General features: G+C 42.4%; 1 protein-coding gene across 5 annotated transcripts in view; it reads left to right on the forward strand.

Annotated features, from left to right (window-relative positions):
* Nucleotides 1-8,259: 8,259 nt before the first annotated feature.
* GNPTAB (N-acetylglucosamine-1-phosphate transferase subunits alpha and beta) overlaps nucleotides 8,260-12,587 on the forward strand; it is a 46,859-nt gene continuing 42,531 nt past the window's right edge. For 4 of the 5 annotated variants that reach the window (XR_003927089.1, XM_030040232.1, XM_030040231.1 and 1 more), the window contains exon 1: nucleotides 8,260-8,481. Coding sequence is in view for 3 of the 5 variants with exons in the window: in XM_030040232.1 (XP_029896092.1) it covers nucleotides 8,365-8,481 (117 nt within the window). In the remaining 2 variants the exon portion in view is untranslated. The remainder of the gene's footprint in view (nucleotides 8,482-12,587) is intronic. The other variant, XM_030040233.1, reaches the window with a different exon arrangement.

Below are 12,587 nucleotides of genomic sequence, written 5' to 3' on the forward strand. Positions count from 1 at the left end.
GATCCTATTTTCGTATGTCAAGCTAGATTTGCCAGAACAATTACAGATGTTGGTTTGTCTGCCTTTACTGCAGCATATTGCTAAATACAGGGCATTCAACTATTTCTTCCTGTTTATACCATGCTTTGCACATTGCTGGCTGCGTTACTGTTTGCTCCCTTCATAAACTTCCTTCTTTTGTGTCTGGTCACAGCTGATACCAAGGTCTAACAAGGCCACAGAGAGCAGCTACATGTGCTTCAGGGTAATATTATGAAAACTCTTTATGTTGGAACTGCTTGTTTCAAGCTGCTACAAATGTAACAGACAGACTTACTTAGTAAAATGTAATTTTACAAAACCTAAATATTTTGTCCAAATTTGTCTTTTCAGTTTTAACAAACTGTGTTTTCCATCCTTTCTTGGCCTTTGCCAATGTCCTTCATAGTTCTTATGTATCAAAGATTTGTGCTGCATAGCAACTCTGATAAGGCCTCAAATAAAATGGAATAAAGGCAGAACGATTGTTCTTGTTAAGTAAAAGTGCAGTGAAATCAGTATCATGAGGCATAAGCAATTGCTCAGCTTTGTTCCCTGGCCATAAGCACTGTGATAACCTGTGGGAGCAGAGCATCCCTGCTGCTTCTTATTTGTTTGAGGAATTTTGGATCGAGGAAAAGCTGGTACAACTCTGGGAGTCCCACAGAAAAGATCGTGAGCTATACCTGATCTCTTGTCTGTACCAGCTTTTCCACTCTGATGAACAGCAGTGGCAGAGAGGCATCAGGTTTTCCAGTGGTTTGAGCTGTGCGTTGTTGCAGCCCATTATCAGGGTTCAATGGGAAGTGGGAAGTGGTGCTATAGGCAGCAGGGACCAGAGACTGCCCATTAGAGCCCACCTGAGTGGGTTGCTCCATCTCATAGGGCCACCCGCCACTACCCTGCTGGAGAAAACCCCCTTGGACCTTCTCCCTGCGTGGGCCCTAGGGGATTCAGGTTGTTCCTTGGAGGCTCATGGAGCAAGAATTCAAAGTCTAGTTTTTCTGGGCATAACAGAGTAATTCACTGTAGGTGTAGGGTACATGAAAAGAAAGGACTCGTGATGAATTCTGACCATGTCCTGAAATAAAAAAAGACATGAAGAACAACAGTTAATAGGGCTTTCCAAAAAGACCTTGTAGTAATTATTTCCACTCTACTCTCTTTGTAGTCTCTTAAGCATTTTTAGACATAGAAAGTACATTTCCAAGAAAAAAAGGAAATTGTTTATCCTAAACAGGTCCTTTATCTATTTCATCCTTCTGTCTGATACTGTGATCTCTATCAGGGAATTGAGAGCTAACTGACAAAAATTGCATGCTCTCCTAATGTTCTGAGTCTCCATCTTACTACTGTCATGTAAAAAGTATGTGCCATTTGATACAGCCACAAAATCTTGACTGCTGCTCATCACCAAAGGCACCTCCGTTTTCTGCTAAGTGTGCTGCTGAGTGGATTTGAAAGACTACCCTGCCCATTCTAACCATCAAATCCATACAGTCTGTTCTCTGTGCTATTACAACTTGGTAGGATTAACAAAAGAAACATAATGTCCAGCACTATTATGTAACAATGACATCAATATACTAAAGGCCCTGTGTTTTTAGTGTTAAAATACAAAATAATACCTTTTTACTCTTTAGAATAATCAAACATTTCAGAGAACCAGACTTTGCTCCAAGAAATCCTATTCTATTCTATTCTATTCTATTCTATTCTATTCTATATATGCTGCAGCCTAACTCTCTGAGTAATTTAACTCATTTCAGTACTCTTCATCCCTTATTCCACAGAAGACAGAGCAATTGACATTCTGCAGAAGAACTGGACCAGGCCAAGTTGCCTGCTAATTTAACCACGATTACATTGTACAGCTATCTGCGAAGTTTCAAAAGGTTTCTTCTGGCTTTTTGCAGGCATCTGTTACTTTAGTTTGAAGTGCTCAGAAAATAATGGGGTCTTTCAAAGTAAAATGTTGGTCAGTATTACGCTTTGAAAATTTTATTTCGGTGCCAGGTGCACATGCTGCCTCAGCCTTATCTACATGCTCACTTTCAGAGATTTTGAAAATGCCATTGTTCCAATTGTTTGCTCTCCAGTCACTGCTTTTTCTTCTGTTTCTAAGATATCACTGTTTTCCTTTTTTCTTTAGTCATACCTCATATTTACCAGCCATGCTCTTCAGCTTATTGTAAATATCCTTTCTAGTATCTGCACAAATAAAAAGAAGTGGAAAGGGTAGGATGACTGATTGCTGTTTAAGAGAGAATCAAATGTTTTCTCTCTGTAGAGAAATGGGGCCAGTAGAGAAATGGGGTCTGAAGTGAAAAAAGGATTCTGTATTCTATCAATAAAAGTTTCAAGTGAGAAGTCATAAATGTCCCTTACATAGGTATCCAGAGGGTTAGGAGCTGAACATCTGAGGATTTTCAAAACTAGTGACACACTGAAGTAACGAGCACAATTTTAAAATTTCCACTTTTGCTGCAGTACTAAGTGAAAACTCTCACTAGCTGCATATAATTAGAATGCATGAGGCTAAAATTACTGCAGACTGATTTAGAGATAATCCATTATAAGACATAGCATCAGGGTTTAACATCATCTCTCAGAAACTGATCACGTATATTCAATCTCTATTTTACAAGTAATGTCAGTGGGATTGAGTCTTATCAAAGGCTAAGATCTTTATAAATGGTGAGTCAAAATGAGATGATTTTTTTGAAGGATAGAATACTGCTCAGTCACTGTCTTTTACTCTTTTATGTCCTGAATGACTAATGTGATTTAATTATTATATTTGATAGTGGTACTACCAAATTCACTGTGCTGCACTGAGCTACTCATTCCAATATGCCTAAGGCTACTGCTTTAAATTTCAGAAGCATAGATATCAACATTCAGATATAGGGTTTTTTGGGGTGGAGAGGTGGAGAGAGAAGTTCTAGAAGACCCTATTGTCTCCCATTTTCTTTCCATAGAAAGTGCTAATGCAGCTCTTCAAAATACTGACAAGCACAGCATCCTGTTTCGCCTGCTATTTAGGTCCTAGCCCTCTACAAAGTCCTCTGTTGGCTCCTACGTGCACAGAATATACATAAATTCTTAGAGGAGCTGGTCCTTAAGAGTATGTTATTAGAGTCAATGACCATGCAAGCGTAGCAGAGAAACTTTTGATGGGCTTTGGCAGGGAAGAAATGGGCCAGAGATCTAGAGCGGAGCTGTAGGTCCCTGTTGGTGGGACAGCAAGTGTGTCCGGCTTCCAAAATTTCATGCTCCAACTCAGCTAGTTTTAACCCAGCTGCTACAGATCATGTTAGTTGCGAAGATCTGGCAACACAGCTTTTGCTGGGGACCATCAACTCACATGCTTCCTACCAGCAGCTCACATAACCTGCCCTTAAGTCCACACTAACAGGGCTACACTATTACTCATCTTCTGCTAAACAGGACAAAGCTACTCTGGATGCTTACACATGAAATTTTTGCATGATACAGAGACGTAATTTCAATGGTAGGTATTGACAACCAAGGGAAAATTTAGGAGGATTTCTGGATTATGTTTATGCTAATAAAACTGCTTTTATTACTTTTTTTTTCCATAAATGTTACTGAAAAGAGAATGTTTAGACCAGATGCACAAAGGTAATTATGGAACAGGCATTTAGGCAAGTGTCTAGATTGCCACTAAAATTGATAGGAATTTAGATGCTTTTATAGGAGCCTTTGAGGACTTTAATCCTTCCGAGCATGTGCATTACAAGAGTGAGTGGTGAAATAATTGGCTGCTTTTTTTCTCCTCTCCATCCTTCAGTGCATGGGGCAAACCTGTTCACAGATGTGTAGAAGAACTTCTAGGTTTTTTACAAAAGTTCTTAGAAGATCTTTTGTGAATAGGGCAGGAATAGAAAAGATGGCTGCCTAATTACAATGAGCAAATATAAACTGGCCCCTGCTTCTGCTGCAAAATTCTTCTATGATGATAGCCAAATCACTTCAAACAAACTTTCTGCAGGTAAGTCATTACCTCTATGTTCTTTAACTTTTGCTTGCCTGACGTCAGACATCTCTGAATGCTCAGATGTTCTGAGCATTCACAAATGCAATCAAAGTCCCTGAGAGTGAGCTGCTGAGCCTTCAGAGTACTACCAGTTAGCTCCTGTACTGTGAAAAATCAGTCCAAGTAGAAGCAGGCATCAAACTTGCTGAATTTTGTCTTTGCCTTTGTGCTCAGTAATACTTGCTTCTCAGAGGTGCTACAAGATTAATTTATGTTTGTGAAACAGACCGTACAGTGATGAACATGGGAAGCCTATGATGAAGTTAATTCTCTTTGCTTTAGCGCAGCATTCATGGAGTGTGCCGTGAATATTATTCTTGGCTAACAGAGAAGCTTGAGATGCTAGATTGATCGTATCTGGTCTTCTGCCTCAACAAAAGATAATTACATTATTGCCTCGGATACTTAGGTCTTACTCCCTTCCCAGTAAATTAGAATGCAAAAGATTTGGAAAGAGTATTCCACAATACTTCAGCTTTTCTAAGGAAGGAACAGTGTGAATAATTGCTGTTTCCCCAGGGTAGATGAGGAAGAGTAGCAGCAACTCCTGCCTTCCTCCAGCCTTTGAACATTACAGGATCTCCAGTCCCATTTAGAAGAAGTAGTTATTACTTTCCTTTTGAAAGTAGCTTCTACCCCTTCTTAGAAAGCAGGTCTAACTGTAGTAAGAAAAACATCTCAAATTCAGAGAGCTTTCTGAGATCAAAGAGAGAGAAAATGTTGGTGAAGGCAACTTGCAGAAAATCAGGATCAAGATAAAGTGTGTTTATAATTATTTGACTGCTTATTTAGATTACTTCATATTCCACAGAAGGCATGCCTTTGCTTTAAGTGCTGCTACGTGCATCTTCAATTTAAAACAAATACAAGTACAGTTAAGTAGATTATTCCAAGAGCCCAACAGTTTACATGGATAGTGATTTGGCAAGGCCCTTAAGTATAGGTTTGATTATAATGGCAGCATCTAATTTTTAGATATCCTGACACCTAGTGGAATTTATTGTTGCAAGCAGAATATCTGGGTTCATCTCATGTACAGTGACTGTGGAAAATGAAGAAAGTTAAGTATCCCATTCTTCGATACAATAGCAAGATACTCACCTGGAGAGCTGCCTAAGCAATGCATTAGATAAAATGTGAAGAAAGAAGAATTTGGCCTAAGCCCTGCCCCTTTCAGAGACACACTCACAAAGCCACCTGTAAAGTGATTCAAGGTCCCTGATCTCATTTCCGGTTTTGAGCTTGGAAAGAAATTCTGGTGACAGATGTAGAAGGATCCAAGCAACTTGGATTCAGATTGTCTCAAAAGGGATTTGAACCTGCATCTACTACGTATACGCTATAGCTTGCAATTCATTAGCAAGTGAGGGTGGCCTTGTTTTCATCCATTTTCCGTCATGATTTCTGTGTTGCATGGAATAATTAAGCCTTTGATGGACTGAAGATGGCAATAGTGTATGAACCCATGGCAAAATGGGAATATAGGGGAACATCTGCAGTATAGAGTCCTGCCTCCTGTCACAAGCTGGCTAAGCTGTCTCTCAAGGCTTGGTAGGTATTCCTGCTATTCCTATTTCAAATATATTTCAGAACCTGTTTTTCTCTCCTTTTTTTTTTTTTTTGTTTGTTTTGGGTTTTTTTGTTTTAACCTGGTGACAGTATTGCATTTAGTTTAAATAACCTTCTGATCTTCATGCCTATGATGTGAAGAAGCCAAAATCTTTCAGCGTCTCCTCAGAAGGCAGGATCTGGTTGTTCCTTTCCGTGCATCTGTTTCAGTTTGAATATATATTCCTTGAACATGAGTATACTACAAGCGAGGACAGATATATTCCCATCATGATTTGTGCAGTAGCTTTTTACATCTCTCTATCTACTGGAATACTTTGGCTGATACCTTATAAAATCTTACAAAGATTAGGTGAATTTTAATGGCTTTATCACGTTAGCATTATATGGAATTATTTATTAGTCTGTATAAATGTATCATCCCACACTTTGCACTAATTATTAATCCAGGCCTTGAAGCCATTCAGGCTGACTGATTTTCTGCTTTACTTTGGTGTTATGTCTCTCAGCTTCAAATCTTCAGCACATTTTTGTACTTTTCTGCATTTATGCTGTATTGTTGACCAGAACGAATGTTTTTCTTTTCATAATCTGCATACATGCTATACCTAACTTCTTAATGAAAACCTCAGTCTGCTGACTCGGAACACCAGGCCACCACTAGTACTGCAGGCCCAGTGCTGTAGGCAGTGGTAAGAGATGCTGCCATTCAGTAATAGTAGCTCAATAATAGAGCAGTCTTGGAACAGGAGGTGCAGGTGAGGGAAGTACCAGAAAATATTTAAATATTATATTCCTCCAGGGTAGTACTTTGGCAGGTTGGTGTGAACATGTGGAGGAAGAATACTGCTGCATATGTTAGGAGAAAGTGCTGGCTGTGCACAGCAGGTGATAAAAGCTTAGCTAGAGGCTTCTGCATACCGAGACTGGAGGGCTGGGTTATCATGAAGAGCCAAACAAGTACAATCATGCTGATAACAAATGATAAGGAGGTGGAACACAGCACTGTGTAGTGGGCTCTGAGATTCTGAAGGTAGCACCTAGTGAATTTGCCATCCTGTCCCACGGCCCATGAAGAAAGGAAAAACACTGTGACACCAAAAAGGTAAATAGGACTAGGGCTCAGTGGATAGGCAGAGCTGTGCCGAAGAGCCATGCACTCTTGGACACTTCTTAAAGAAGTACAGCCTTTACAACATCTTATAAAAGGTGCAGTCCTCTCACACCACAACTGTGTAAACATACTAGGACAAGCTTCTGGAAATGGTCAGGCATTGTTACTTTACACAGGGAAAAATAAGAATACGAGAGTGATATTTGTTACTCAGAAAATCCACTGCAGTGAGTTGTAAGAAATACTTAGAAGATGACATTTCAATGCAGGGACAAAAGACTACAGAGGTAAGTGCTACTGTCCTCGACCTCATGAGGGCCTATGACACCACATTATTTCGCCCTGGTAACCAGAAGTGCCTCTGCCTGGTGAAACTTTTGACAGTGTCGATACCAGCAGCGTCCTATGTAGATGGCTGAACTTCATGGCAGAAACCAGACTGATGCAGATTAAGGATTTACAGAGTCTGCTGTCAGCTAGTGGTCTCTAACTAGCTTCTTGTTATCATGTTTTTGCCTCAAGAACTGTTCTTGAAGAACTCCATGGATAATCTTCTTCTCGCCTGGTAGTTCCTCTTTCAAGAATGCATCCCCGCACTTCATTTCTGTGCTAAAACATGCATAGAATGTTTAAATTAAATCACAGCATGCGGCTCTACTGTATCTTTATGATATCCAAGAGTCCTCCTGATCCCTTTGAGGTAGGGAAATGTATTTGCTCTGCAGCATATCTGGAAGCATGACAGGATGGTGCAGCTTTGCTGGCCACAGCTGGAGAGGAGTTTGCACGTGCAGAAAAATTGTCTTGCGGGTCAGTAATTTCAAGCTCACCTGGGACATTACACATCAAAACGTTTCAATTTTATTCTACAGTCAGTAGGTGACAAGGGAAGAGTCACAAGTACGATCATGACAGTGAAGTGAAACTGGTGTGATTTTTCGTTCCTGGGTGCGTGCTCTCACGTGCATCGATTCACTTTTCCTGTGTCGGGGGCAGCGCTGTCAGCAAAGCACTGCAGGTGCGTATTTTGTGGTGCACCTGCCGCAAACACAGTACTGGATCCGGATTTCTTCATCCGTATGATTTCTTGAAAACCCGCGGGGAGAGTCACCTCTGGCAGGCCCATACCATTGGTATGCCTCGAAGCCTGGCGCCTTGAGCGCTCAAGGCCACGAGCGAGGAGCCAAAGAAGTAAAAAATCCTGTAGCCTAACCCCTTATTGCCTTCTGGTGTTGAGACCTTTGGGAAGGCTGAGGAAAACCGCGGAGAAGTGGGGGAACGGCAGACGCCGGGAGCCGCCCGATGCCTCCAGAGCCGTCAGGGGCGGGAAGCTGACAGGGGCGGGAAGCTGACTGACAGGGGCGAGACTCGCCCCGGCGAGGGGGCGGGGCATCCAGCCCCGCCCCGCCCTTCCCGCCCGCCCGCCCGCTGCCGCCAGGTGGCGCCGCAGTGCTGCCGGAAGCGGGGCGGGCGCTGAGGGGCGGCGGGACCCGCCCGCTGCCGCCCCGGCGCACGGCAGCGCGGTGAGGCGGGCCGGGCCGCGCCGCGCCGGGCCGGGCGGGGCGGCGGCGGCGGCGGCGGTAGCGGCGGCCGCCGGCGGGCCATGCTGCTAAAGCTCCTGCAGCGCCAGACCTATACCTGCCTGTCGCACAGGTATGGGCCCTGCCTCTGCCTCGGGGGCCTCGTCCTCATGATCGTCTCCGCCCTGCAGTTCGGGGAGGTCAGTACGGCGCCGCGCTGGCGTGGCGTGGCTGCCCGCACCCCCGCCTTTCCCCTTCCCCTCCCTTCCTCAGGGCGGCCGGAGCTTGGTTTGGGGCTTTTTTTTCCCCTTTCGGGAGCCGGGGAGTTGTCATGTCCCGTGAGCAGCGAGTTCCTTCAGCAAGCCCCTTGGGCGCGTGTGCTGGTTGAATATATATATGTGTGTGTGTGCTTAGCGCGTCAGGGAGAAAACCGGCTTTACGGCGGCGCTCCCTTCTCGTTCTGGGGTATTAACGGTGGCGGCTGAGCAGCGGCAGGCAGCAGCCCGGCGTGCCGCCTGCTCGGGGCGGTGGGTGCTGCCGGCCGTAGGCCTGCCCCAGCTGTCGGGGCTTCGCCGCTCGCCTCCTGCCTGGCGGTTCCCCCCTCCTCTCCTCAGGAGACCGCCGTCGCGCTTGTTGGCGCCTAACGTGCGCGGTGGGGAGTGACGCCGCTCTCCTGCAAGCGCCGGGTGTGACGCAAGCGTTCAGTGCCCCCCAGGGGGGTGTTAACGTGGTTTCTAACGGTCTTGGCGGGCCCTGGCAGAGGGGAGCCGAGGAAAATCTGCATGCTCCAGGAGCTGGCGTTTTCTTGTCTTGTGCAATTTTTTCCCCCCCCGCTTCCCTTATCAGGTGATTTATTAGTGCCGTATTTTTGTTTTATTTGACTCTTTTGAAGGCTGTGCTGGATGAGGCCTTCAAATGGCAACGGGGAGTGACAGAATCTTTTCCCCCTGTGGAGTTTAAGGAGTTAAATGTCGCCTCTCTGCAAGCTGCCTGCAGCTCAGCAGAGTCTGTGTTACATCGCTCGCTGCTTATTACCCAGGTTGCCTGCTATTTTGTAGATGATGCAATATAACTTTTACTTGTTCTATATATGACTTTATACAGATGTATAGTATATTTTAAAGCTTCATTTCATATTACCCTATCTATTTTGGAAGTCATCAGTGAAAGAATCTGGAGGGGGGAAAAAACCAATCCTGCTTCAGCATAGTGTTTGAGAATATAGTAAGTATTCAGGGAATTAAAAAAAGTATTTTTGTCAGTGTAAAAGGGTGGCAGTGTTAAATGCAAACAGACTGGAATTTCCTGATTCCTAAATTGTTCTCCCCCCCCCCCCCTCCTCTTTTTTTTCTTCCCTGTTATGTTGTGATGGGCTCTTTCAGATGAGGAGCCATAAAGAGTATTATCTGAAACTCTTGAGTGTAGCACACTCAGAACTTTATTTTGTGTATCTGTACATCTTGTTTGCATCAAGTACTTCGTCCCTACTGTCTTGCAGGGTTCACAAGTTCCTGAAACAGTTGAAAGCCATCAGTGAATTAATTAATTCTGTGTAGTACTCTTAGTCACCTGGTTGTACATGATTATCAACTTGGATTGGTGTATACCTCTTGGTGCTGTGAAACTTTGAGTATAGTTTTGCCTTTCTTCAGAATGGGGACTTAAACCCAACTTTAGGATTTCTTAGAGCTTTGAAGGTTTTTTTAAAACACTTCAGTAGTTGTCCAAATTATGGCTGATTTCGCTGAGAATCAGTGAAAATCACTGCTCAGAATTATTTTCCTACCAAATCTTAGTTTGCTACTTCCAGCCCTTTTAGAGCTGTTTGGAAAACTTAGATACTATTTAGACAGTGAGCAAAGAACTGGCAGATTCATGTAGGAGTACATTTTCAAAATTATATGTTAAGAAAAAAGAAAAATGACCAGCAGTGTTTTTAAAAAAGCAAACCAAACCAGCAAGAAAACCCCCACCCTTTATGGAATGACCATGCAGAAATACGGAAAAAACTGGTTTGTTTCTGTGTTGGGTTTTTTTGGTTGTTTTTTTTTGTTTTTTTTTTTTTCTTACAGTGATGATAAGTGAGCTTGGTAAGAGATGTTTGCGTGCATTTTGCTTTTTACTTTTATGATTTAAAGTGGTGTGTTTTGCTAAACAGTGGTTAGTTTAAGGATTTAGGAGAGACTAGGCTTGTGAGAACGAATGCTGTTAGACCTCTTCGGACAACTGTACTGGAAATGGAAAATACTTCTTCAGTACAGAGTCCGCAAGGCAGCAACTAAAATAAAACCAAGAAATCTTTCTAGTAATTATCAGCTCAACCATTTTTAACAATCTGTGGGGAACTGTCAAGCAATAAAAAGCGGTGTGAGGCAATGCTTATCAGACCCTGGTGTCTGACCAGCGTTTGCAGTTCTGCTTTTCACCCACCCTCGGAGACAGCATTTTTGTCCTAGTAGGCAAAATTACATCTGCTTGCTTAGATCCATGCTAATATCAATATTAATCATGGCATAAAAATGGATGGCTAGGGCAAATAATTTGAGGTTGGTGATGATGTCCTCACAGCCTCAAGCTGAAATGAGCTTGATTTCAAGAAAAAACTTGAACTCAATGAAATAGCAGTGCATTAAGTGTGATTCAGGAACATGTCTGCAAAAACATATAGGATAGCCAGGTCTAAGCCAATGCTTAACCTAGTCGTAAGATGAGCTTTAAGTTTTAGGACAGTTTGGTTGTAAACCCTTCTTGGCTGTCCTTCTGTAGGTTGCTCAGCTTTGTAAAATGTTTTATAACTGGAACATGCCAGAGTCACTGTTATCACCTCTCTGATACAGTATCTCCTAATAGAGAGTGTCTCTCCCCCTTTTTTTAATGTTGTTCCCTTAGTGGTTTTATAATATCAGTATGTAAAGTTGAAGCAAAGCCGCCTCCAGGCATTATTGCAACACAAATCATGAGACAGGAGGAAACAGTTACAGGAAAAAAATGTATCAGGTGGGAAGAGCTTAACTTTTTTCCTAGATGTGTTTCTAAAGAGATCTGTCCTGGGCCTTTTTGGTTATAGTTGCACAAAGGCAAAAAGCAAAGGCTTAAATGATTAATGTTTTGCTTCTGGAGAGCTGTATTATTCATATAATAAATGGCATTTTTACTCAAATACTTCTGTATTTCTTCTAGAAGCAGATCAGTGTGTGTCAATTTATCGTTATCAGTAGTAGCAAATGTTTCTGCGTGGATATCTTGCAGTGTGTGCTGTATTAAACTAGTGTATTTGGCAGAAGGTTGTAATGACTTGTGCATAAAAAAGTGTAATAGTGTGTTTTTAAGACACTTCCTGACTTTGCTATCTAAGGGAGGAGAGTTTATGCTCACCTGGGAAACCATGTGTCCTTTGTGTAAGGGGAATGAACTTGTACAGATGCGATCTTGGTTACAAAGAGACTGTTTGCAGCTTTGGCAGGAATTGTGTGTGTGTGTGTGCTTGTCACACAGCCACATGATGGGGCTTCCCTGCTCTCTAGAAGGCTTTAACTTGCTTTAGTGGGCATGAGGGTGCAGAGATGTGTATCTTCTTAAAAGGGAGGGAGGTAGTCTTTATGTTGTGGTTTTGAATGCTGTCTTAGAGAAATGGTATTTTTCATAGTTCCCATAATACAAGAAATGAGCAATAGTAAAATTTAAATCTAGGAAGAGTAGTGTAAAGTAAGTACTATCCTTTCCTGATACTGTTATTTTTCCTCTCCGGTACATACAAATACGTACTTAACCAGGTAAAATAAGCTACTATGCCTTCATCTCTAAAGCAGCACAAGATGCCACTGTAGTTTTTAAAGTTGGACTTGCATTGTAAAAGATATCACAGCAAGTTTATCTCGGAGTAGAACCTAAATATTTTATATTATTTTTATCTCAAATTATGCTTTTTTGCTATATCAAAGAATATTAAGCATTTTTATTGTTGAAGAGTCTGATTTTTTTTTTTTCTGTTTAGAACCATGATGTCAGATACTTTGTTAGTAATGGAAAAATAACTGTGTGCCTTTGTTTTGTGTGTATATATATGTGTATTTAAGAATGGAAATGGAATGTAAAGTTGCAGCTTTCCAAAGTAAGAATTGGCTTGTGATTGGTTTCCCATATGGCTAATTTATGAAAATGCCTGGGAATGGGGACGGCTGGCAAAGGGCGTTTAAGTAAGGCACAGCTTGACGTTTTAGCTAAGCAACCTTGATGGCTGGATGAAGGTGGGGAAGACAACCCTGCCTTCAGCTGTGTGTTGCCACTGTTTCTCATCTGCTGCAAC

The sequence above is a fragment of the Aquila chrysaetos genome, chromosome 17 (assembly GCF_900496995.4).
Source record: "Aquila chrysaetos chrysaetos chromosome 17, bAquChr1.4, whole genome shotgun sequence".
NCBI classification, from domain to species: domain Eukaryota; kingdom Metazoa; phylum Chordata; class Aves; order Accipitriformes; family Accipitridae; genus Aquila; species Aquila chrysaetos.